The sequence below is a fragment of the Aulonocara stuartgranti genome (genome assembly GCF_965226115.1).
Source record: "Aulonocara stuartgranti genome assembly, chromosome: 3".
Classification (NCBI taxonomy): domain Eukaryota; kingdom Metazoa; phylum Chordata; class Actinopteri; order Cichliformes; family Cichlidae; genus Aulonocara; species Aulonocara stuartgranti.
In genome coordinates this window covers 24327415-24353910 of record NC_138941.1, presented here as the reverse complement: position 1 = coordinate 24353910, position 26496 = coordinate 24327415, and the positions used below count along the sequence as shown (strand labels likewise).

Here is a 26496-nt window from a genome sequence, read left to right as displayed (position 1 = left end):
TTGCATTGGCACAAACAAAATATGTCTTTCTGACAGAACCTCTTTCAATACGAGTTGAATATGTTGGAAAAACAGACAGTTTTTATTTTGAAAATTGATTCCATTGCTGCTCCGCCAATGCTTGCAATAAATCCAGTGCAATAGATAATTACCATGGAGGATATAACATTTCACAGAGTACATATTTACGAACTAACATAGCTAGATGTCTTGTAGGTTCAAAGGATAGGAAGGGTTTAAGATAATGACGTGACACGCAAGGTTCACTATGAGACAGCCTGGCAGGTTACTTTCAGTAGGTGATTTTAACACCATGGTAACTCCATTTGAAAAGCCAACACTGAGAAAACAAGTCCAAACATTAAAAAGATTTTGTTATTTTCCTCCTTGGCAAGAATTTGAGGTGAAGACACACCGCCAAAGGAAACACATATTTTTGAAGACGCAAATTATGCAGTAAATCCTGAGAGCTCAGCCTCAGATTTACAACCTAATGAGAGGCAAAAGGAGTATTAGAGAGAAGATGATGAGGTAATGAAAATGGTGATGACTTTCATATGTCTTGCCATAGACAGAAGGACAGAGTGCATGACAAAGACCGCACTGCAGCTTTTAAAAACCACATAATCACAAGGATGCAGAATGGTAGTCTAAACAACCCAAGACCGTTTCTCCAGCTAAGGGTGAAAGAACATGGGTACGTGAAAGGAGATGAGATCATTTCACATTATATCTGCTGCAAATTCTTGCCATCTCATTACCATTTAATGGAATTTAGCTGATTGCCCCAAATCATTTCATTTACTTAAATTTAGAGATTCTTGGTCTTGATTATGTATACTGTTTTATCATATGTTCCTAAGTAAGTGGCTGCATCTCAGTTTAAATGGGCACCATTACAAGATCATCACTTTGCAAACACTGACATTATGAATAGGAAAGAAAAGTGTTGGGACTTTTCACCTCTCATCCAAGAAACCTCTTCAGTTCTAAGAGTCATTGGTGGAGAGTCCTAGATTTAAGCCCTATGGGAGTGTCCCCAAGGAGGTCGTAGACCCCCTATTAATTCCTCTACCTAATCACAGAGTCAAGGTGTGAAAATGGGTGTGGGTCACAATCAACCAAGGTTTTGGGTGAACCCATTGTGAAACCTAACCCCAACCTATCATGTGATTTACTAAGGTCAAATGGCCTTAAAGAAGAAACTTTAACAAGTCCAAATGCTTGTCTTTCCAAATTCCTTAGACCAGACCTTCCCAAAGTGTGGGGCCCGCCCCCTAGCGGGGGCGCAGAGCCATGGCAGGGGGGGCGCGGGATGAAAGGGGGGGGGGGGGGGGGACAAAACGCTTGGACACTGCTAGCACGGGCGCCTACAGAAACGCAAAGCAGGAGATGAAGCATCGCCGAATATGTTTCCAAACCAACTTCATTCTAAGCCAAAGACTAGAAAATATGGTGAAGCATATCTTCCCTTTGGTTTCACCTGCACAAGTGCCAAGGTAGGTCTCCCCTGCAGAATTGGTTTTACCTTTGTAGGGAGCAGCGCTGGGCTGTTTAAATAACGGACAAACAGTATCAGAATCAGAATCGTGTTTATTGGCCAAGTATATGTGCAGACACATACAAGGAATTTGGTTCTGGTAAACAGTATCCCACATTCGTGATTTTTAGTTCACAAACACTTCTTGTAATGACTAACTACTCCTGACATTTTGGAGATATACATACTATACTATCAGAATCAGAATCAGAATGGGTTTATTGCCAGATGTTGAGGTTTACAACATTAGGAAATTGCTGCGGTGCTTCAGTGCAGACAATAAGAATTAAAGTGCTATGTAGAAAGAAAGATATGTGCATGAGATATACATGAGATATATACATGAGAATAAGAATTATGAGTGCTACGTAGAAAGATATATACATGAGTGCAGGTGGTGATCAGTGCCAAACATATATACATGAGAATAAGAATTAAGAGTGCTACGTTGAAAGATATATACATGAGTGCAGGTGGTGATCAGTGCCAGACATGAAATGATGCAGTGACACAGCGTAGGGTCATGTGTTAGTGGCGGGGACAGTCATGTGGTTATTGTTCATGTGTCCAACAGCAGAGGGGAAGAAACTGTTCTTGTGGCGAGAGGTTCTGGTGCGAATGGACCGGAGCCTCCTGCCTGAGGGGAGCAGGTCAAACAGACTGTGTCCAGGGTGAGAAGGGTCAGCTGAGATCCGGGCTGCACGCCGCAGTGTCCTGGAGGTGTACAGGTCCTGCAGAGATGGGAGTCTGCAGCCAATCACCTTCTCAGCAGAGCGCACAACACGCTGCAGTCTCTGTTTGTCCCTGATAGTGGCTCCAGCGTACCACACGGTGATGGAGGAGGTGAGGATGGACTCGATGATTGCAGTGTAGAATTGCATCATCGTCCGTGTTGGCAGGTTGAATTTCTTCAGCTGCCTCAGGAAGTACATCCTCTGCTGGGCTTTCTTGATGACGGAGGTGATGGTGGGCTCCCACTTCAGGTCCTGGGTGATGGTGGTACCCAGGAAGCGGAATGAGTCCACAGAGGTGATGGGGGTGTCAGTCAGGATGATGGGGGGGAGTGGGGCTGTGTGCTTCCTGAAGTCCACAATAATCTCCACTGTCTTCTGGGCATTCAGCACCAGGTTGTTGTGGCTGCACCAAGACACCAGACGTTCAACCTCCCTCCTGTAGGCAGACTCATCCCCGTCAGAGATGAGCCCAATGACGGTGGTGTCATCTGCGAACTTGATTAGCTTGACAGACTGGTGGGTGGAGGTGCAGCAGTTGGTGTACAGGGAGAAGAGCAGACGAGAAAGAACACAGCCCTGAGGGGAGCCGGTGCTGATGGTCCGGGAGTCCGAGACATTCTTCCCCAGCCTCACGTGCTGCTTCCTGTCCGTCAGGAAGTCAGTGATCCACCGGCAGATGGGATCAGGCACATTCATCTGGGAAAGCTTGCCTCGGAGATGGTCTGGAAGGATGGTGTTGAAGGCAGAGCTGAAGTCCACAAACAGGATCCTGGCGTAGGTTCCTGGGGAGTCCAGATGCTGCGGGATGAAGTGTAGGGCCATGTTGATGGCGTCGTCTACAGACCTGTTGGCTCTATATGCAAACTGCAGGGGGTCCAGGAGGGGGGCCGTGAGGGTCTTGAGATGGGAGAGAACTAGGCGCTCAAAAGACTTCATGACCACAGATGTCAGAGCCACGGGTCTGTAGTCATTTAGTCCAGTGATCCTAGGTTTCTTGGGGACAGGGATTATGGTAGAGGACTTGAAGCAGGCAGGCACATGACATGCCTGCAGTGAGGAGTTGAAGATGCCAGAAAACACTGGGGCCAGCTCGTTTGCACAGTGTCTGAGGGTGGCAGGAGACACACCGTCTGGGCCGGGAGCTTTCCGAGCATTCAGACTCCTAAACTGCTTCCTCACATCTGCTTCATGAATATGAAGAGTTGTGGTCGGAGGAGGTGGTGTGAAATCCTCTTTTGTGTGGGGTGAGGGGGCGGGTGTTGCAGGTGAACAGTTTGAAGGTGGTGATGGCTCTATGGAGGGGGGAGAGGTGGGGGAATGAGTGTCCAAAGTGCCTCTATTGTTGGGGTCGTTGGAGGTGTGAAGGCTGCCTGATGGCTCGTCAAAACGACAGTAGAAGTCGTTAAGGGTGTTGGCTAAGAGCAAGTCATCAGTGGAGTGGGGGGTTTTAGGCTTGTAGTTTGTGATATTCCTAAAACCTTTCCACACAGAGGCCGAGTCATTCTCTGAGATCTGCTGCTGCATCTTCTCAGAGTGCTGATGTTTGGCAATGTCCACTTCCTTAGTGAACCTGTACTTGGCCTCTCTGTAGCAGTCCCTGTCTCCGCTTCTGAACGCCTTACTCTTTTCCAGCCACAGCTTTTTGAGTTTAGGGGTAAACCAGGGTTTGTCATTGTTATAACTCACCCTGGTGCGTGATGGCACAATGCTGTCCTCACAGAAGTGGATATAGGAGGTGACAGTGTCCGTAAACTCGTCCAAGCTGTTAGAAGCAGCCTTCATTGTGTCCCAGTCTGTGGTCTCCAAACACGTGCGAAGCTCCTCCACAGCCTCGTTGCTCCACAGTTTTTTGGTCCTCACGACAGGTACTTTATACAGTAAAGTTACAGTGGGATACAAATAATATCAGGCTAAGCCTGCCACGATTTGTTCCCCCTGTCTAAATCTCAGACAAACAGTATCCCACAGCTGTTTATTTTTTTAAACCTATTTTGCACAGAGAGGCATTTTTTGAAAAATGTATTGATAGCGCTAGAGCTGGGCGATAGAACGATAACGATATGTATCGCGATATAACTTTTTCTCGATAGAAAAATTAAACTATCGCGATAGACCTCGCCGCTCTTGTCCTCTTAAAAAAAAAAAGAAAAAAAAGAAAAAAAAGAACAGCCAATCCAAATTAAGTAGCGCAGAGCCGAACCAATCACAGCCGCAGTGTCACGTCACGTGACTTGTTACGTACAGCACAAGTGCCAAGCCGCACATGTGTATTTGTTTGGGAAGCAGCCAGCCACCGTACCGCCCAGGTAATGGAGGAAATGAGTGTGCCGACTAGAAAAATCAACCGAGCGTGACCGAAGGTTACCGAAGAGAAAACAGATGATGGTTCCAATGCCGGAGAGATTGTCGAACGGAAGAGCCAGAGAAGTTCCGTAGTGTGAAGGTATTTCGGCTATTTCAAGTCTGACAAAAACAGAGTAGCGTAAACTGTAAATTGTGCTGAAAGCAAGTCTGGAAATACAATAAACTGGTGCATGCGCTACGTCCACACGTACCTGGGTATTTTTGAAAACGCAGATTTTTCTATGCGTTTGCACCTTTCGTCCACACGTAAACGGCGTTTTTGGTCACTGAAAACGAAGATTTTCAAAAACTCCAGCCAGGGTGGATATTTTTGAAAACTCCGTTTTTGCATTTACGTGTGGACTAGAAAAACGGAGAAAACGCAGCGTCAAAGGTGTGCGCATTTTTTGACGTCACACTGTGCGCCACATTATTGTTTCGGTGAAATGAATTTCTACAATACTGTTACTGTTAATTCTACTCTCTGCAGTGTTTAAATGCTTACACACAGTTACTGTCCCTCCACACATACGACTCTGTTCTGCTTCTATGCCCCAGCTTTGTTTACTTTTTCCCACCGAGGCTTCTAGACTTCTGATTGGCCAACATTTCTGCACAGTTAGGAATCTAGCGCCACCTGCTGCTTTGGCATGTTCATAGCAGCGTTTTCCTTCATTTCTCCCTTTATGTGTGGACGGGATTATTTTTTAAACCGAAAACGGAAAATCTCCGTTTTCAAAAATACCCGTGTACGTGTGGACGTAGCCTCAGTCTCTGACTGGAATCGCTAATTCGTCATTCGGCTTTTGTCAGATTAAAGTAACTGTTAAAACTGTTTGAAAAGCTAAGCTATACAACAAGGAGAGATTGAGAATTTCCTTTTAGTTCTCAGTTTATTTGATATTGACAAAAGTTAGTCAGTTTTGTCTGTTCTTCTGTAAAACAAACTAAGATTTATTTTTAGAATTAATATTTTGTTTCTAAGTGGAATTGACAATTTAGTCTGTTTCGTTTGTTCTATTTTGAAACTTAAACGCTTTAGCGGCTGCCTTTTGTGTAGTTTGCAATATTTGCCTTTATTTATCTGAAAAAGTCTCATGTTCCTTAAGTACATCTACCCTGTTGAACTTATTATGGGAAATAAATATTTAAATAAAAACAAGCTGCTGATTATTTCACATTTTACTTGTGAGCAACGGCACATTTAAATCTTACAAATATAGTTATTTGGCTTATATCGTGATAGATATCGTTATCGCCTGAAATGAAAAAAACATATCGTGATATGAAAAAAATCTTATATCGCCCAGCTCTAGATAGCAATGTTGAATATTATTACACAGGAAAAAAAACTACACGTAAAATAATTACACCATGACGCCTCTGCCTTTGCAAATGGAGGGACAGTAACTGCGTGTGTATGTAAGCGTGTAAAACCTGCAGATAGTCAGATTAACAGTATTTTGTCTCTATCTGCCATTCTGCAATTCATCTCATATAAACAATAACCTGATGTACAGCATGACGTGAAAAAGGCACATACCTTTGACGTTGCGTGACGAACTCTGTATTCCTCGTCCACACGTAAATGCAAAAAAGGAGTTTTAAAAAAATCTGTTTTCGGTGATTCGAAATGCCGTTTACGTGTGGACGAAACAGCTGCGTTTTCAGAAATACCCGTGTAGGTGTGGACGTAACATTTCATTTCATTTTCATTTCATTTTTATTTATTTCACACTTGGTACTACAAATCAAACAAAACAACCACATCTTCTGTCAACAAAACACAACAACCATGTGTGAAAAGGAGCAGGAAGAAGAAAATATTCTTATTAAACCCTGCCCCCTATCTACCATCGAACTTATATCACCGGTGGGCACCAAAAAAATCAGGAACAAACTAATATTGACATTTCTCTCCGGTCGAATCCCAAACCAACATCACATTCATTCGCATTCTTCATACTGAGTTATCGTTTTAAACATATAACACTTTTTAAAACATTGTAAATTTATACAATTCTTTAAATTATAATGAAGTGAATTCCACAGTCTTATACCCCTAACCGTTGTGCTCATTAATCTTTGTGTAGTCCTGGCTAACTGATGTTTAAAATAAAATTTCCTTCTATTCTCTTCTCCCCTTGAACACATCAAAAATACTCTTTGTAACTTAAAAGGCAAAATATTATTTTTAGCCTTAAACATAATTAATAATGTCCGTAATTTCACTAAATCTCCTAATTTTAATAATTTTGATTCTATAAATAATTTGTTTGTATGTTCTCTATATTTAACATTATGAATTATTCGTATAACTTTCTTCTGTAATAGGTTTAAAGGTTTTATGGTATTCTCATATGTATTCCCCCAAACTTCAACACAATAGTTGATATATGAAAAAAACAAAGAAAAATATAAAATACGCATTGTTTTATAATTTAATAAATCTCTTATACTACCCAAAATATAAATACTTTTGACCATTTTCTTTCTAATATGTTCAATATGAGATTTCCATGTCAAATTCTCATCCACTATTACACCCAAAAAACGAAATTCAGTAACTCTTTCAATCAATTCTTCCTCTATAAACATAATGACTTTATCCTCCTTTACACGATTGCCAAATATCATATATTTCGTTTTTGTCAGATTCAAAGATAATTTATTTACATCAAACCATTTTTTTATTCTTAACATCTCAGAAGTCATAATTTCAACCAAGTCTTTCAAATTCTCTCCAGAGCAATAAAAATTTGTGTCATCTGCAAATAAAATCGAATTTAACCTTTTAGATACGTCACAAATATCATTAATATATAAATTAAAGAGTTTAGGTCCCAAAATAGAACCTTGAGGAACACCACATACAATCTTCAGTCTTTCAGAAGTATTGCCAAAATAATAAACATATTGCAACCTATTCTCTAAATAACTCATTAACCAATTCAATGCTACTCCTCTCACTCCATAGTTATACAATTTAGAAATCAAAATAGAATGTTGTATCGTATCAAAAGCTTTTTTTAAATCAACAAATACTCCCACTGTGTATTTATTATTATGTGTTGCAGATGAAATATCTTCAATAAAAGTCAACAACGCTAATGCCGTTGACCTATTTTTACGAAATCCAAATTGGTTTTCATGTATTAGTTGATATTTTTCAATAAAACTATCAAGTCTTTGTGCAAAGAGTTTTTCTAGCAATGCAAAGAGTTTTTCTAGCATAAAAGAGTTAGTAGTTTATTTTATTACTACCTGTAATTTATTGCAGATTACTTGTATTTGCTTAATTGTTTACTAAATGTTTGAGGTGTGAAATAAAACGCAATGGAGCAAAATATGGGTGTGTGGTTGGAGGATGTGTGCGTGCGTGCGTGTGCACGCGGGGGGCGCAAACATTTATCGTGTAAAACGGGGGGGCTCAGCAAAAAAAGTTTGGGAACCACTGCCTTAGACTGTGATGACCTGGATGACTGAGAACCTTCACAGACACTGGCATTATGACATTTCTAACTGCCCTCGGCTTAGTGGTACTCTGGTTTCACTCAGTTGCTAATGAAAACTGTTGCATTGCAAATACAGGCTTTAAAACCATTGTTTATGAATTTAATGGCTCAATAACCACTTTAACATAACACAGCTATGACAGTTATCTAATGATGGTCATGATCACTCTTTTAAACATTGTAAACAATCTTGTGTACTTGTGGTTATTTGTAAAAGCCTCAGATGTGGTAAATAAAATATTGTCATGCTTTGTGTAAAAATATCTATTAAGTGAGTTCATTGATAAATCCTTGCATTCTTTAATCTGGGGAGTGGTTTAAGCTTTATAAGCCTTAGCTGAAGTCCCGAGGGAGAGTTTAAGGTGGCACTGTAACACTCAAGTGCTGGCTAATAGCCCAGTTGCCATGGGCATAGCTTTGTTTTTTGTTTCAATTAATTTCTGAGTTTCTTCTCAGCTGTTTTAAGTTTTTTTTGTATACTTTTAGTCTGTTGTTGTCCATACCACCAACCTGAGCAGCCTTGTTGTCAGCATTTGTAAATAAATTACATATCAGGTGATTAAAATTCCTGCCTCCAAGTGTGCTTCCTCCACTGCATCTGTAGCCCTCTTACAGAAGGTCCTCTTACGTCAAGAGAACAGCTTGACACATTAACTCATTTATCCAACTCACCTGGATCTACAGCGAGGACATCAGGACTGGATAAGTGTGACCTAATAGGTGCAAAGAGAGGGTGATCCAGACTGAAGGGATGGAGTTGGCAGAAGGCAGAAAAGGAGATCTATAGGACTGTCATAGGCCAATGGGAGCGGTCATAAAGATGCACAAAGACCACTGCCACCGCCAAATACCTCCAAAAGGTAAGACAGGTACTGAGAGGCCAGCTGAATGGTAGAAATAAGAAGTCATCAATACATATACCCTACAATTCACCGGATACCTAGCTGGAATATTAAGGTAGCCACAGAGGGAGATAGTGATGTTGACATGCGAAAACTCCTCATAATGCATGGAGGTCGCCACCTAAAGCACCCTGAGGTAGGGCTGTGCGATATGACCAAAATCTCATATCCCGATATAAGACATCTATCGTCCCGATAACAATATAAATCACAAAAATTAACATTTTCTGTAAATTCTGTGAATCTTGGGCAGCTCGACTTGCGTGAAGTGTTTCCAGCTGGGTGTCGTGTACCTGGAGTCGAATGTTTTAACCGATGCATGAAACTATACATTTTTAGACATAAGTTGTAACGGCCGTCGTTTTCTTTGTGAGTATTTATTACACGGTGTGCTGCGGGGAAAAGCCTGTTCTAACGTTTGAGTCCAAGCTTTATTTCTTAGCACCTGATGGCTCTTTTTTGGTTTTCATCCGTAAACACTCTGCATACTCTTTCACGTGATTCATTTTATTTTGAAAAGTCTCAACAGGATCTTGAGCTTTATTTTGAAAGGTTTATGTGGAAAATAAACAAGCGGACACGCAAAAGTTTGTCTTAATTTTTTTTCCTCCCATGTCACTTGCGGGGCTCCGTATTACTGTCGTTGTTGCTAACGACAACGCATAAACACAGGCTCTTGTCCGTCCAGAGTTTGGTTATATTAAATATAAGAGAAAGAGAGAACTTTAACAAATGAACATAGCCACTACAGTGACCATCAAAACGGTGAAAAAAATATTGCCGTAAACAGTTTATTTTGCGACACCACGAAACAAACGATAGCATAAAATGAAACGATAGACGTTTTTATATCGTCATCCAATATATATCGTTATATCGAACAGCCCTACCCTGAGGCACTATAAACAAAGCAAAGAGAGCCTACTTAAGGATTAGTGAGTGTCCATACCACAATTCAAGATGAAGCACTGAGCATCTGCGAATACATAAGGAAGATACCCCCCCTAAAATGAACTGCTCCAAAAAAAAAACACATGCTATTACTATTATGGACAATATGGGATGTACTACCAACATTTAGAGGAAGTGGATGAAGAAATCAAGAAATCCAGCCAGTGGCTAGGAATGGCGGGCTCAAAGGACAGCATAGAGGCTCTGATCATGGACACCAGTCTATGGTGGAAGGGTCGTGTTAAAGACTGAGCTACAATCCACAAAGAGCAGCCTTGTATACACCTCTTGGTGCTCCAGGTGGACCAGAGCAGAATGGAGAGAGGCAACAGCATCCTCTTTAGATTTGCTGGTGCTACAGACAAACTGATGTTTGTCCAAGGATCGCTCAAGAACTTGCTGGCAATGATGTGACTTTACTCAAAGCACTTCATGACAAAGGATGTGAGTGCCACTTGGATGGTCATCATTTAATCTGTTTACAGTGGACTTTTGTGGCAGGGAGATAATGACAGAGGACTTTAAGAAGAGTGGAATGGTGGACTGTGACAAGAGTGAGCGAATGGTTGACAACCATGGTCAATTCCCTAGCCAGATGGTCTGCACAGTCTTTCAGCACCCATCCAGCCTCACTATCAGGTCCAGGAGCTTTCCTAGTGTTCTCTGTGCTCAGTATTCGGCTTACTGCACACTCCTTCATCATAAATGTGTTGGAGCTTCAGACTGGTGTGGGTGATGGAGTGGTGCTGAGACAGCCTCAAAGTGGGCAAAGAACAGCTTTAACTCTTTTGCCAGCAAGGCGTTGCCCTCAGTAGCTGAAAGGTTGCCAGACTTGTAGCCAGTGATGTGGTGGATCCTTCACCATACCTGTGTGTTGTTTTTGCTGTTTAGGTGGTCCTCTGTCCTCAGGCTGTAAGCTGGCTTATCCTCAAATATGCCTCTCTTCACATTGACTCCACGGAGAATTTGGTGTAGCCCAAATCTGCAGCTGTGTAGTCCTCTAGTGGTTAAAAACTATACAATTTGTTTTTTGGAAACATTCCTGCAGCTGGTGAGAGTTAGCTTCAGGCCATGTTTTTGTAATCTTAATTAGTGGGAGCCCTTTTCCTGACTGGGGTGTATGCTAGAAGCAGGGACATATGGTCAGACTGACCAAGGAGAGTTAGTGCTTTTGTGCTCTAACCCTAACCCTGTATTGCTCCCCTGGTTGAACACTGGTGAAATTTAGAGAGCCCTGTCCTTGAATGAGTAAGTCCACAGCTATAATGTAAGCAGCCTCCAGTTATGTGCTCTCTCATACATGTGCCCAATATCTGCACTATGCTAGCATCAGGTAGTATGTAAACAGCAGTTAGCAGTATGACACTAAACTCCCACAGCAGAAATATGAGCCTGCAACAGTCACAAATTGAAAGTCCGGGGAGTAGACGCTGGTGATCACGTTTTCGGTGGTACATTAGCTGTTTTTCTATCTATATCTTGATTTGAGATCGGATGCATTCTTTTGAGCAGTGTATTTTCAGAAATACTAAGCACACACTACAAAAAACAAGATGGGAATACCACAGCTGCCCTTCCCAGGTGTATCCAATGATTTTTTTCCTGCTTTCTCTTTCTTCTACCTCTTATTTTTTTTATTTATTTTGTTAGGGGGTGATACACTGATTTTCAGGGTAAATATGGTGAAGGGAGCCCCAAAATAGCTGACATTTGCATGAAGAGAGAGGAGGAATGCAGTGGGTTACAATAATAACAGAATGGAAACTTTGCGTGAAATTGACTTTCAGCCTCGCAGTTAGCACGCGGGCCTCGTATAAGTAATGACTTCAACAGGCCTGCCAGCTAAAGACACACATATACCAATAGTAGTCGAAAGACAGAAACATATGCATACACACACACACACACACACACACACACACACACACACACACACACACAATGGAAAGAAATGCCAGGTCCTGCCAATTAACATCTACTAAATTTGCCAAAAAGACACACATGGCCAATACAAAGTGTTGAAAGAAAGAGGGAGAAAAAAAAGAACTATGTACTTACAAATAATGGCCTTGAGAATTGATAAGCTCTAAAAAATCTTTTTTGAGGGAGTATTGAATGATACAGTAGAAACACTTGTTTGATTGTGTGTGCTTCATTCCCTCGTCACATCTGTTTCTAATGGGCACCCAACACATCTGGGGGTCTCTCTCTGAGATGGTAGAGAGACCAGGTCAGGATCAGACCTTGGACAATCACACACACTTTTCTCATTTACACGTATGGCCCACTGCGATGGACTGCTCTTTCATCTGAACCTGCTACTTTTTCAGACACTCTATATGCAGTGAAAACTACATGGTTCACCGCTGTTCATGTTACATACATAGATCTTTACAATGCATACTTTGAGATGAGTGTTGTTGCAATTTGGTGCTACAAAAATAAAACTGAATTGAATTAAATGAACAAATAATTGGAAAGGATGTGTATTTAATGGTGTATTTAATGATATACGTCATTATTTGTTCAAGATGATCATCATCATTTCTTGGTAATTTTTGTTATTTCAGGACTTCCTCTCCCACTGCAAATATGTATTCTGACCTTGCAGTGCACTTCTCTACAGCAGTCTAGTAACCAGTTTACTTTGCCACTAAAGTTAACAGACTCAGTAGTGTTACAGTTAGTAGTAGGCATGCCATTGCAATTGTGCATTTACACAAAAAGAAGCTGATACAGCCTGGTGAATGCTTGCTAGGACATTAGTGAGAGGTGTCTGCCACTTTCAGCTTGTCAATTTTCAGTGTGCAAAGTTATTGTTTAAACAAGTACCATTTAGCCCAAACCACAATGTATTCGTAAATCCTTAAAAAATGAAACAATTCAGCAAGTTTAAAAAGAGAAATTGGTGTCAACAAAAATACAAACCATGATCCTTCTTTAAAAAAAAATAAAAAACCGACTACATGTTTAATACTGTTTTATCACGTTAATTGCATCTTACTGTTAGATGCAGGATGACCTTAACTCTACAGCATTTACATGTTTTATGTGCAATATAGATTATCGGCTGGGCAGATACGTTTTATATGTGCAAAATGTTAGTAAGATCAAAAAACAAAGCCCAAGTGACAGCACAATTGCAATAATGCGTCAGTGGGAAGGGAAAATCCTAACAATGCACTAAGTCATAAACAAAGTCACAATCAGCGTATTTTAACAATAACTAATGCAATCTAAAGAGCAGTGGAAATAAGCAGATAGGTGAGTTTCAAATACCTGTGCGTAGCCATCCATATTGGATGGTGTATAAAAGAAGCAAAGAAGACTAAACATGCAGGGTGGAGTAGGTAGAGATCGTTGTTGGAGGTGATTTAAGACAGAAGGACAGCAGAAGAATGAAAGGGAAGGTTTACAAGATGGTAGTGAGATCTGCTGCAATGATGTATGGTTTGGAGGCAGTGGCATGAACAAAAAGATATCTTTCAGGAGGCAGAGCAGACCACACCAACGGCAGATCACACTAATGTTGCAATTAAAAATAATTTTTCGCATAAATTCTATTTCTAATTTTATTGAATATTTATCAAATGAAATACCTACTACAGCTATTATACGCTTTACTCTACATCTGTTTCAAATTCATACCTTATTTGCCAATAAAAGCACTGCACTACTATTTAGTGTTTTTAGTGATGCTTACTACATCAAACAAAAACAGTGAAACCACTGATAGAGAGAGGGCTGACTCATTTATTTAAACAACTGGTGAAATGTAATTAGTGAGTCATCACAGTAGGAAGTGATATTTCGACCTACAGCAATTGTAACACTTCTTTGACTGAAATTTTCCCTTTTCCTACGTCATCTCCCTGCCTACTGTTAGTCCCACTACACACACACACACACACACACACACACACACACACACACACACACACTGTTAGGCCCTTCTGCAGCCCCTAATCACTTTGCAGTGGCAGTGTTTTATTGGTTTTGTTTTGTTTCTTGCACTTTTAATACGATTTCTCACTTTCTTATTAGCATGTTGTTTTCTTTCTGAATCAGTAATCGAAATGAGGAGCACAGTAACAACGTCTGAATGTAAAAATGATAACCCTGTGTGTCTGTGTATTCCTGTCGACCTTGTGGTGATTGCAACAGAGTAAAACTGGGTTGGGACTTAAGTCATTCAAAAGGTATTTAGTTCTGCAGTATTCAGTTTCGAATTTAAGAAGGCTGTCTGTGAAAAATCATTTATTAAATGACAAATTCACCTGATTTTGAAGTGGGAATCGACCTCTGCAAAAGGAGGAATACAACACTAACAGTACTGATCAGCATCTACTGTTCAAGGAACGCATCAGTTTCCAGAGAAGCTACGGAAGCAACAGACTCCAGGAAAAAAGAAGAAGAAATAACCGAATGTCTTTGAAAATGTTGCATTATGTGTGTGTTTGATACCATTTTATATTATTGATATGAACTGAAATGAATCTTGTGTGTTTTATAAGGAATTAAGTAATTCATTACTGTCTGTAACCTCAGTGTGTCCCAGACCTGGACAAAAAAAGCTCCCCACTGTTTGTTTTTTTAAAGATATCTTGGAGGCTCTTTGCATTTGAGTCTCATATTTTGGAAGATAAATGAAAAACCTGTTTGGTCCTGAGCTGAAAAAGCATAAGGACCTCTGCTTTATAGGGCATGACAGGGCCCAAGAAAAATCAAGATTCCTGGTGAGGCTCATGTTAAACTAAGTTAACCACATGCTGGTATCTTTTTTTGTCCAGAAACATTTAGCAAACTGATTGCTGCCTTTCTCGGGTTAATTAAAATAGCGGAAGAATCCTGAAAGGGCGATCGTGAGTAAATAAAGAGCTTCTGTTTAAATTATCTAACTGATTTCAGTTTTATACATCCTGAAACTTTGTGTGTCAGACTGAGGAGCTAGACGAGGCGCAATCTGTGGCCTTCTTCTCTAGCCCCAGGGTCACTTATATTTAAAAAAAATAATAATAACAGTAAAAAAAAATGGCACTGCAATGAGATTAGGGGCTGCAGGGGGGCGTAACACACACACACACACACGTCCCCACACCAAAATCAAGGCACGCTCTATGTGCATTCTTTTTAAATATAGTCTGTGTTCTCATGAGAATCTCCTGCATTTCATCCCCATGTAGAAGTGAACTGGATGACATGAATCTGCTGGATCACATTCCATCCAGTCAGTACACTCCAGCCTCAGGAAAGACATGTCTTGTTCCATCTGCATGTGGTCTAAAGGAATGCAAAGGAGATAGGTATGAGCTAAGATTTGTGTGTGCATCCATACTCTCTGTCTCTTTGACTCTCAGTCTGAGTTGAGGCTTAGTCTACATTCTCTGTGGGGGACTAGAGTTACTTTTTTCCATAGTCTTCCCCCTGCAGGCTTTTAATAAACAGCCTTTATCTGTGATCAGACTCTAATAACAAAGCTGATCCTACCCATTTATTCTTTGTACAGCAATTGGAACTGCATTTTTAAAAGATCTCATTTTGGTTGAAAAACAGTTCAAAACAGAAAGTTTTAGTCATGTGCTAGATGCCCTTTACATGTCCTTCCTGGATTTTCTAGTAAGGGAAGGTTTGTGTACAAGAAGATTCATTAACCCTCTGAGGTCTAAAGCCATTATCAGTATTAGCCACAACTCTAGGCCTTGTCCCTTCACTAAAAAGACTTGGGAGAACAATGTAAAACAAGGATATTCTAATAGCATATGGTTAAGATTACGGGTATGGTCATCACCAGTAACGATGACACCTCAGCATGTCATGGTCCCGGTTTTGTGTTCCTTTTGCAACATGTATTCCTTGTGCTAACTTTGCTTTTCTCTCTGCCTCACATTTGCCAGCATTATTAGCCGCAGACTTCCTCTTGTGAGAAGTGCAATGCAAAAGTCAGAATTCTGAGAAAAAACTCAGAATTCTGAAGAAACAGTCAGAACTCTGACTTTAATCTCAGAACTCTGACTTTAATCTCAGAATTCTGACTTTAATCTCAGAATTCTGAGTTTAATCTCAGAACTCTGAGTTTTTTTTAGAATTCTGGAAGAGAAGAAAAAACTTTTTTTCTGGTGGCCCTCTATCATATAATGTGGAGAAATTGAATATCAAATGGAAATAGAATATCAACCAATTTAAAAAATAACACACACATTAAATAAAAGTTATAAACTGATTTGCCTGCCATAGAGTGAATTAAGTATTTGATCCCAAAGGAAAGCGTGATCTAGTACTTGATTAAGAAACCTTTCCTGACTAGCAAGTGATGGTTGCCAACGGCAACGGTTTCTCATAATTGGAACTGTAGAGTACAAGGACATTTTACCAAATATTAGTTGGGATTTATGTCTATTTCTATTTCATAAAATTTATTTTAACTTGTTTGCCTAATTCTTGTTTTTAAAAGTCTTTACATTTATGCATGCATTAAAGTCATTAGTATATGCTGCACAACTATTCCACAATGGTTCAAAGCTCAAAGAAATCATCAAGAGCCCAAAATTACCATAATACTGTAGAGATTTATCAAGCTTGTCTAAATATTAGTCTGTTTTGGATGGACTCTTCTTTTTTTATACCCTATTCATATGCATTATCTCTAAAATACTATACACAGCACCTAAAAAAAATTCACAACATAAGACTTAAGTGGAGTAGAAGTAAACGTGAAAAGAGGTCACAGGCAAAGAGACTGAATGGAAATCTTGGTAGTCTGTGAGGACTTCTGATGGGCAGATTTTATAGAGTGGATGAGAAAGACAGAGGAAGATTAAGACAAAGGCACTCCTGTGTGCCAACCTTGCTGAACTGTGGGAAGACTACACAGTCATAGACACCTCAACACTCAGCTCATACCCCCTAAGACTGTGACTCACACCAGCAGTTTTTCATCTGTTAAAACTCTTCACATATTCTGCTTTTACACAAACACATAGGATGAAACCCTCCCCTTTCCAGTGTTTCTCACTAATGCTTTTCGTGTACGTACCCTGCAGCACAATCTGGATAGCATCTGACATATTAATGGAGAAGAACTCCCCCTAACCTGGTTCACTGACATGCTGACTTATTACACATACATGCAACTCTATTACACTTGAGCAAATGTTGACTTAGACAGTCTTTATCACCTGAAGCTACTATTTATCTTCATACGGCATTTGAAAGATTCTTCGGGATTAAAAATCTTGCACAAGAACATCTACATTTTTTATAAATCATAAACATAGGTCATGTATAGATATAAATGCTTTTACTATATTCACTTCTCAGAGGATTAGTAAGAATGAAGTGAGGGCAGCTATGAAGAGGATGAAGAGTGTTAAAGCAGTTAGACCAGATACCTGTGGATGTATGGAGTTGTCCTGGAGAGAGTGCAGAAGACTTCTTATTCAGACTGTTTAATACAAACTTGGAGAGTGAGAGGATTTCTAAGAAATGAGGGAGACGCGTACTGGTACAAGAACAGGGGTGATGTGCAGAGCTGTAGTAAAAGCACTGACAGCTACATCAAGGCTCTTTATATTGTAGGCTAGAGACCCTACAATAATAGAGAAAGAAGTCCAACGATCAGACAACCACCTATGAGCAAGCACTTGGAGACACTGGGAAGGAAAAACTCCCTTTTAACAGGAACAAACTGCTGGCAGAACCAGGCTCTGGGAAGGGCAGCCATCTGCTGCAACTGATTGGACATGATAGAAGCTAGAAAGTAATCATATCCAATGATTAAATGCAAAGTGTTGTACAAACACATAGAGTTAAAAAAATGTGAGTGAAGACAAAATGCTCAGTATATCATGAGAAGCAGCCTCAACTTATTGCAGCATTACGAAGGGACGGTTCACAGTCACCCGATCCAACCTTAGATATATGCTTTATCAAATACTGAATTGCACTAGTTTAATCTAGATGTAATAAATACATGAACAGTTTTTTTCAGCATCACTGAGTTTGTAAAGAAAGCTGCATTCTCAAACATCCAGGTAAGAAAATCAGGAAAACTCAGAAAAAAAAATTCAAACGTAGTGTTTTCAGTGGTAGAAACATTTTGTCACTTATCCAAGTGACTTCTTCAATTTCCACTGGTAGTAAACAAAATGAACATGGCATGAGAAACAACATCAGAGAGACAACTCAGGTTGAGCAGTTTACAGACAAAGTTAAAAGGCGAGACTGGGGTGATTTAGAGGAGGGATAGTGGCTATACTGCCTAAATACAGGACAAAGGATGCTAAATATAGAGCTCCCAGACAGCAGGAAAAGAGGAAGACCACAGAGAGGATTCATGGTTGTAGTAAAGGAAGATTTGGTGTTACAAAGGAAGATGCAAAGCACAGGGTGACAGATGATCCACTGTGGTGACCCTTAAAGGGAACAACATCTTTAAAATAATCAATTAATTCATTAATATACTGAAATCTTTAAAAGACAGGATTAAAAAGAGCTCAGCGATTTAAAATAAAATTTATAAAAGCTACTTTATTAATGGACTTACTGTTCTAGTAAATTAAATACGGCAAGTTAAATCAAAAATGATGATTGTAGCATTTATTCATGTTGGTTCAACCAGCTGTCGCACTTACATCACATTTTGTTAGAGTTATTCACCAAACATAGAAAACTTCACACTGAACTTTATAATTTAATATGGATATGAATAACACCAAAACAAATATGCAATGAACTGGCCATTATATAGCACTTTTCTATCTCTAAAATTAGAAATATCCTGTCTCAGAGTAAAGCTGAAAAACTAGTTTGTGCGTTTATTACTGCTAGGGTGGAATACTGTAATTCATTATTATCAGGATGTCCTAAAAACTCCCTTAAAAGACTTCAGTTAATCCAAAATGCTGTAACAAGAGTCCTGACAGAGCAGATTTCTCCTATATTGGCTTCCCTTCAGTGACTCCCTGTTAAATCCAGAATTCAGAATCCTACAAGGTCTTAAATAATCAGGGCCCATCTTATCTTAATGACCTTGTAGTACCATATCACCCTATTAGGGCACTTTGCTCTCACACTGCAGGCCTACTTGTTGTTCCTAGAGTATTTAAAAGAAGGATGGGAGGCAGAGTTTTCAGCAGACAGACACTATCTCTACTTTTAAGATTAGGCTTAAAACTGAGTCAGGGCTGGATCAGGTGACCCTGAATCCTCCCTTAGTTATGCTGCAATAGGTACAGGCTACTGGGGGATTCCCGTGATGCATTGAGTATTTCTTCTTCACTCACTATGTGTCCATAGACCTCTCTGCACTGAATCATACTTGTTATTAATCTCTGTCTCTCTTCCACAGCATGTCTTTTATTCTGTCTTCCTTCTCTCTCCCCAACAGGTCGCAGCAGATGGCCCCGCCCCTCCCTGAGCCTGGTTCTGCCAGACGTTTTTCCTTCCCACTGTCGCCAAAGTGCTTGCTCGTAGGGGGTCATATGATTGTTGGGTTTTTCTCTGTATGTATAATTGTAGCTTCTACCTTACAATATAAAGCGCCTTGAGGTGACTGTTGCTGTGATTTGGTGCTGTAAGAATAAAAATTGAATTGAAATGAATTGAACTGAACTGACAAAACACTATACATCAGACTTCACCTTATATTCCTAATAGTGCTTTAGTGTATACACTCCAAGCACTTTATCAGCCTCACATTCATGGCCCATCACTAATTAACCTGATATTCTAGGGCTCAGATTCACCAGCGCCTCTTGGTAAATGGCTCTGGTATTTACTACCAGGTCATAGATCTGCAATCTCACTCATAGTTGCTTCAATCGCTCACCTAGAAGATGATCATCTCAGGTGCCACACACTTTGCTGCTATTTCACCAATGTCATTTTTATTTTCTATATTTCTTTATCGCTACTTAAAGAGTTGTTGGAAAATATAGGATTTCAGTTTATGTGCGTGGTCACGTAAATGAGTGCATTTGGAACAAATGTTGATGTAAGCATTTGTGTATGTGCCTGTTTAAGTGTGATTGCAGATGGGTTGCTTGAATCATTCATGCAGGGATAAGGTGAAGAATATAGGCAACTATGGCTCTCAGGAAGGAACAAATACTTTTTCATGGCGCTGTACAACGCTGTGAACATACACCACTCTTCCTCCACAAATAGAATTGAAATTGAATATCTGGAAAACATCTGGTTGTCAAATAAATAGATGTTTCAGTTTTGCTACAAACCTCCACCAGCAACCACCACCTAAGCAATGAAAAGGAATGATGGCTTTCTGGGCTCATACTGACAGACACTGAATTATCCAAACACATTACTTGTGAGCTGCAGATCCCAGCCGTGTCCCGACTTGAAATTAGGCAGTCTATCTGCGCAGCACAGGCATTACAATCATGCATTTCTTTCATTTCTTTTCAGTCTTCTCACAAGCACTGACAGGCCAGAAGAAGCAGACATCAGGAGAGAGTGAGGCAGGAAGGCAGCTGTGCTCTGTGGATGCCTCCTCGTGTTGGAAACAATTATTTAGACGTATTGTTCTGCTCTAAGAGCTTGTTAGCAACTTATTCAGATTCAAGATCCAGTCATTGACTATAATTGACTCTTTGTTTGTTGAGGCCATTAGCAGGTTGTAATTCACTACACACAGACACACACTGCAGAGCAAATATTTCATCTTTTCTTTTTTTCCTCCTGACTTTTAACTATGAGTGTAGAGTCCCCACCTGCAGGCAGGATTGAAGACAGAGATTTATACAAACTGAGAGAGACACTGGAGGATAGGGAGCAGACTGGAAATGTTGGCCTAAAGCTAAGCACAGTACGGTACACATACCAAAGGTGGGGGTTGGGGGGTTTAAGAGAGAGAGAACCAACAAAAGGAGGAAATGGACAAAAGAGAGGACAAAGGAAATTGTGCTGAGGATGAAGAAGAAGAAGAAGAGAGGTCAAAAGAAACACAGCTGTTCAAAGTTAAACAAGGAGGGCACACCGATTAGTTAGAAAATGACTTTTACCTGATCAAGGAAACCCAAAATAAATAAATAAAGCAGTGGTTTGAGTCCTGTAACAAGATAAATATGTATCGTGCATGCTTGAATTATATCTTGCATTGTTACACCTCAACACACAAACCCAAACAGACCCAGATGTCCAATAGTGATGATGTCACTAGCAGAACCAACAGCATTAACAGAGCTGAGGTAATTAAGACTCAAAACCAGTGAGTGTAAATAGGAATAAATATATGAACCACAGTGTTTGAAAAGATATGCCAAAGATGATGTATATTACATTGAACTTTTCCTCGTTGGAATTTTGCTATACTCGACTTTTTAAGTTTGCATTCTTAGAAGTGAGCAAAGGAATAGTTCAAGCTATAATTAAGCCTCTGAATGATTCAGATAGGGGCTGCTGAGAGATAACAGCAGAATGACAAAATCTGCATTAGGACGTTGAAGACGTGGCAGTATTTGTACCTCATCCAGCGAAGGACTAATGGGTTCTTTGAACTTGCATGTAAAGGAATTTTAAAAACCAACAAAAACACTACGTTGGATTAAGGTAATACTTAATTAGTCATCAGTCAAGAGTCCTTACACTACTCCCTCTTGCTCTGTCCTGTTTATGTGTGTTTCTTCAGGCTGTTCCAGTAGTTGGGGGAACATAGCATCAGGGTAAATGGAGACACCTGGGCCCTGTGTTTCTGAATGATCAATATTTGCTCTTCCTCTGTCCCACTGGAACTTATTTTTTTTCACCAGTCTGGCAGAATACTGTTCACTCGTTCACACATACACCGTCAATACTGGTGACTACTATTTCTTTCATTTGTTTTCTGTTGTTGTCGTCATGCCTTTCATGCCAGAGTCAGGTTTCTGTTAAGCTATAGCCTCAGCAGTCTGGACAATGGACAAAAGAAGAAAGCTGAACAATGTTTATCAATCCTTGCAGCTTACAGGCAGCTGCATTTATAACTATGTAAGTAAATGAAGAATGATTTGGTCTTTAAACTCTAACGATGTAGGGTTTAATGCCTAACCCAACCAGTAAGTAAATCGTGACCTTGTGCCTGAACCAAACTGGGTGAAGATTCATTCACAGGCTTGGAGACCAGCTGCTGCCCCCAGCTGTTTGGTGAGTGACTGCTGACAGTTGCAATGTGAAATTGCTCACATAAAGGTGAGCAATTACAGATTCCTTCTCAGTTGCCTCAACCCTCACTCACAACTTGCGTGAGTAAGGGTTGTGACTAGTTTCACTTAGCGACTACCAACAACAGAGAAGACATTTTTTTCCTAGCGACTGGTAGTTGCTGACTGGTTTCTAAGACTGAAGCCTTACTCCTATTCTTTAATGACTATATTTTAAGCCCTAGAACATGTTCAACTGAAGCAACAAAACAAATTTAAATCATTAACTGTAAACACCTCACTGACTTAAGGCAAACTTTGACAAGTTTCTCAGACGCTGCTTTGTTTTAGTCATAACAAGTGGTGAGAACTGGTATACCAGTTCACTAAGGTTCTTTCTGCCATTATACAATAGCTTTTTCCAGTTATTAGTAACATTTGTTGTAGGAATTCTAAAACTCTCCAGTGAAACTACAAAGTGTGTGCTACAAATCTCACCTCTCACCTTTCCTCCGCATGTGCAGGTTACATTGTTGGCTCAAAGCTCCATTCAGTCTACAGGATGTTTACAGATTGTTTGCCTGCCTTTGTCTGTTGTCACACAGTAACTGGCTGTGGGGAAGCTGGTCTGTCCTTTGAACTAATCCAGGACACAACAAAAATCAGACAGATAGAGATACAAACAGGGGTTTAAAAAAAGCAAGAAGGAGTCTGGGAATAACTGTACATGATTAACCCACAAACAAAACAGAAGTCAGAAATGTCTGTGTAGGCCAGCATGATGCCTGCTATCTGAAAGGTTACTGGGTTACTGATATTTTAGGTACCACAGCATATGTGTCTATTTGAATATCAAATGGGTACCAAACTGTCAGTTATACACAGACTGGAAAAGCAGTCTAAAGTACACAGCTTGTAGATGGCAATGGCCCCATCCTGTATATGGTGCTGCTCATATAATCATCAGCTATTTATACTGGTTGTTATTTAATATGATTTCTGTTATTTGTAAACACTGATCTACTTATAACTCACAAACCTAAATGGTAAATGGTAAATGGCCTGTATTTGTATAGCGCTTTTCTAGTCCCTAAGGACCCCAAAGCGCTTTACACAACCTGTCATCCACCCATTCACGCACACATTCACACACTGGTGTAACTCAATTACTAACAAATTACTACTAAATAGGATTTTGAGCTGTGGAATTAATAGTATTATAAATAATAGGGGGGCTTTTAATGGTAAACATAGAAATTAACATGGAAATGACAGAATAGGCAAGGAATTACTGGCCACAACCCCTGTTCACAGCAACTACTCGGGGCCTTTTATGTCTATCATGGTTCTTTGGATGTAATAATATCTGGAAATATTCTCCTCTCTCTGTCATTTGTTCTGACGTTCTTTCTCCCTCGGTTAATGTCACAGAATGATAAAGACACGCCAGATTAGAAGTAAAGAAATAAGTTAAAAATTGTGAAATTCTTAAAACTTAAACCATGTGGTGACTGTTCAAATGTAATGTAATGTGAACATGAACGTGTGTAAAATGGTTACAACTTTTCATACACAAAGACAAAGAATCAGTGCTTCTCATTTGAAGTATATCTTTGAATCGGTCATCATAAAGATTTGTTTGTTGAGGAACAAAGTAAACAATTGTAAAAAAGTAAAAATTTTAGAGGACTTCATTAAATGAACATTAATATACAAAACAGCTGATTTGGGGTTTCTTCAAACTGGCTGAGTAACTGATCACTACAATTTCAACATTTTCAAAGGTGACTAAAGGGATCATTTTTATTAGAAGTCATCTCCGGTGCAAGCTGACTTTTTTAATCCTATTAATTGTTCCATCCTAATTATTCTTCATCTCATGTTTCGTCTGTCTAATTGCTCTGTTGTATTTGAATAACTGGTGGGGGTTGCCAGATCAGCTGATGCCTGTGCCTCTCTTTAAGACACGAGGCAACACTAGCAAAATGTCTTAACCCTCTTGAAACAAATGTGTTCAAAATTTAAAACGAATATGGAAATCACCTCTGATATGTTTGGATTCTAGATGGCATATAACCATAAATACATTGATAAACATGAACTTGTTTTTCTTTGGATATATCATTCTAATCGATCAAAAGTGGATTAAAAACAGTAACGTTGCCTTAAACACTTTCTCCCGAGCGTTTTTTTCATGTTGAGAAATCTTAATTTAATGAATCAGTCTGTTAACTGGCCTCTCTTTGCTCTTTTCATTTCAATGACGACCACTTGTCTGGAAGTCACAGCTGGGAAAGCTGACAGAGATCCATGCTCCCAGCTGGTCCCCTCTTCACCCCCTCCTTCCTCCTCCTCCTGCAGGGCTGCTGATGCTGAGAGCAGCCTGCAGTATCCAAACACAGGCATCACACACCCAAGGTCTACCAATTAATCACACCTCTTTCTCCCTGCCTCCTCCTTTTCCTGCCTTCGTCTGTGTTACCACATGGCCCTTTGTAGCTTTATTCTAATGTCCTCTAATATTTACCAATAACACAAAACACGTAAAAAATACTTTAAAGAAAATACACTAAAATGTCTAAATAGGAAAATGAAATGAAAATATCAGAGTAGATGCAACTGAAGACAGCGTAGTCACTACACAGTATCACACACGCACGCACGCACGCACGCACCAAAAGACTACTAAAAGGTACAACTGCAGAGAGTTGGGGACAGTAAATATCACAAACGAACCAATAGGAATTTAGTGTCATTAAAGCGTTATTTAAAAATGTAGGCAGTAAATAAAGCCCAGCACGCAGCTTCCATCAATTGTTTGAATGAATTCAGCAACACATCCAGACGAACTGGGAGCAACTCGTTAAATAAAGTCTACGACCAGAGGTCGTTTGAATCCAGCAGCTTACCTTTGTCGTTTTTCTCCTTATCCATGTTACAACGGACAACATGGATAACTGATAACTCCTCTCCAGCCGGTCACAATAAAGGAAGGGCGGGTGCATCCGTCAAGCACCCCCTCTCCGTCTCCTCCACCCTGTTCTGACAGGAAGTGAGTGATAGGAGCGCCGTCCAATCGCAGGCTGTATCGCGGGAGGCGGGTCTCGTGGCCACGTGGGCCTGTAGAACGTGTTGTGTAGCCAGTGTGTGAAAGCAAGTGAAAGCTGTTTGGCATATACAGTCGCAGCACACTGGAGCACCAAAGCACACCAAAAAAAAAAAAAAACCTAAAAAAAATCTGCTGCTCTTTGCCCACACAAACTATGAAGCTATAGAGCTCATAAATCAATCAAATCACTTTTATTGTCACATCACATGTGCAGGCACACTGGCACAGCACATGCGAGTGAAATTCTTGTGTGCGAGCCCCACAAGCAACAGAGATGTGCAAACACAACAACACAAACGAGCAAAATACAAGAATGGCCAACCTGAAACTAATAAATATATGTACAATATATAATAGTGTATGCATTTCTGGATGTGTATACTAAATATTTTCCTACGTGTGTGTGTGTGTGTGTGTGTGTGTGTGTGTGTACACATTTTTACAAATTAAATAGTAAAAAAATAATAAAAAAAATGCTCAGTTAATGTTTAATCTTAACACATAGATAAATAACTAGAAAGTATTTAACTCTGTGAGGCTTCATCTCAAAAACAAAAAATAGGTTTAGGAAAATTATTCAACCTTTAGCAAAACAATACCATGTATTTTATAAAGCTTGTGTTTCTGACAGTTTTTTTTATTCATCATCACCTCTCAGGTCCATGTCTGGAAATGAGACAATTTTTAAAGGGGAAAATAATTCTATAATATTATTTTTTTAAACGTAAGAAAAAGAGACAATATTTATAGTTATTTGCCATTTATAGTCTTTTTTTTTTTACAGTCATAGCTTTAACTACGTTCCTTTGCCTTACGTCATGGTGTAGATAGGAAGAGAAATAGAGTAGGAGTCATCTTGAAAGAAGAACATGTGAATAGGTTTGTGGAGTCGAAGAGAGCGTCAGATGGAATTGTGAGTTTATAGTTGGAAATCAAAGGGGAGAATGTAGCTAGAGCGCACTGGAAGTTAATCTGTAGCATGACTTTCAAAGTCAAGAAGAGGAGGAGAGTGAAGGCAGCGATTAAATGGTTGAAGTTGAAGGAAAGATGTTGCACAGAGTTCAGGGAGGAGCTGAGTAAAAAGTGAAGAATTGCCAAATGACTGGGAAAGTACAGCAGAAATGGTGGGGGAAACTGTCAAGAAAGAAAATCCTCTGAACAGAAAAAAGAAGACAAGAAAATTTGATGGTGGAATGAAGAAATGCAGGCATTCAAAGTAATATCTTAGCAAAGCAAAAGTAGGATTGTCCGAGAAAGTAGACAGGAGT

General features: G+C 39.9%; 1 protein-coding gene across 1 annotated transcript in view; it reads right to left on the bottom strand.

Moving 5' to 3' along the window:
- The window catches only part of afap1 (actin filament associated protein 1), a 96431-nt gene extending 71275 nt beyond the window's left edge, over window positions 1–25156 (bottom strand). Inside the window, exon 1 of the mRNA XM_082511117.1 lies at window positions 25029–25156. Within this exon, the coding sequence (XP_082367243.1) occupies window positions 25029–25053 (25 nt within the window). The 5' untranslated portion in view covers window positions 25054–25156. The remainder of the gene's footprint in view (window positions 1–25028) is intronic.
- Between the last annotated feature and the right edge of the window lie 1340 nt (window positions 25157–26496).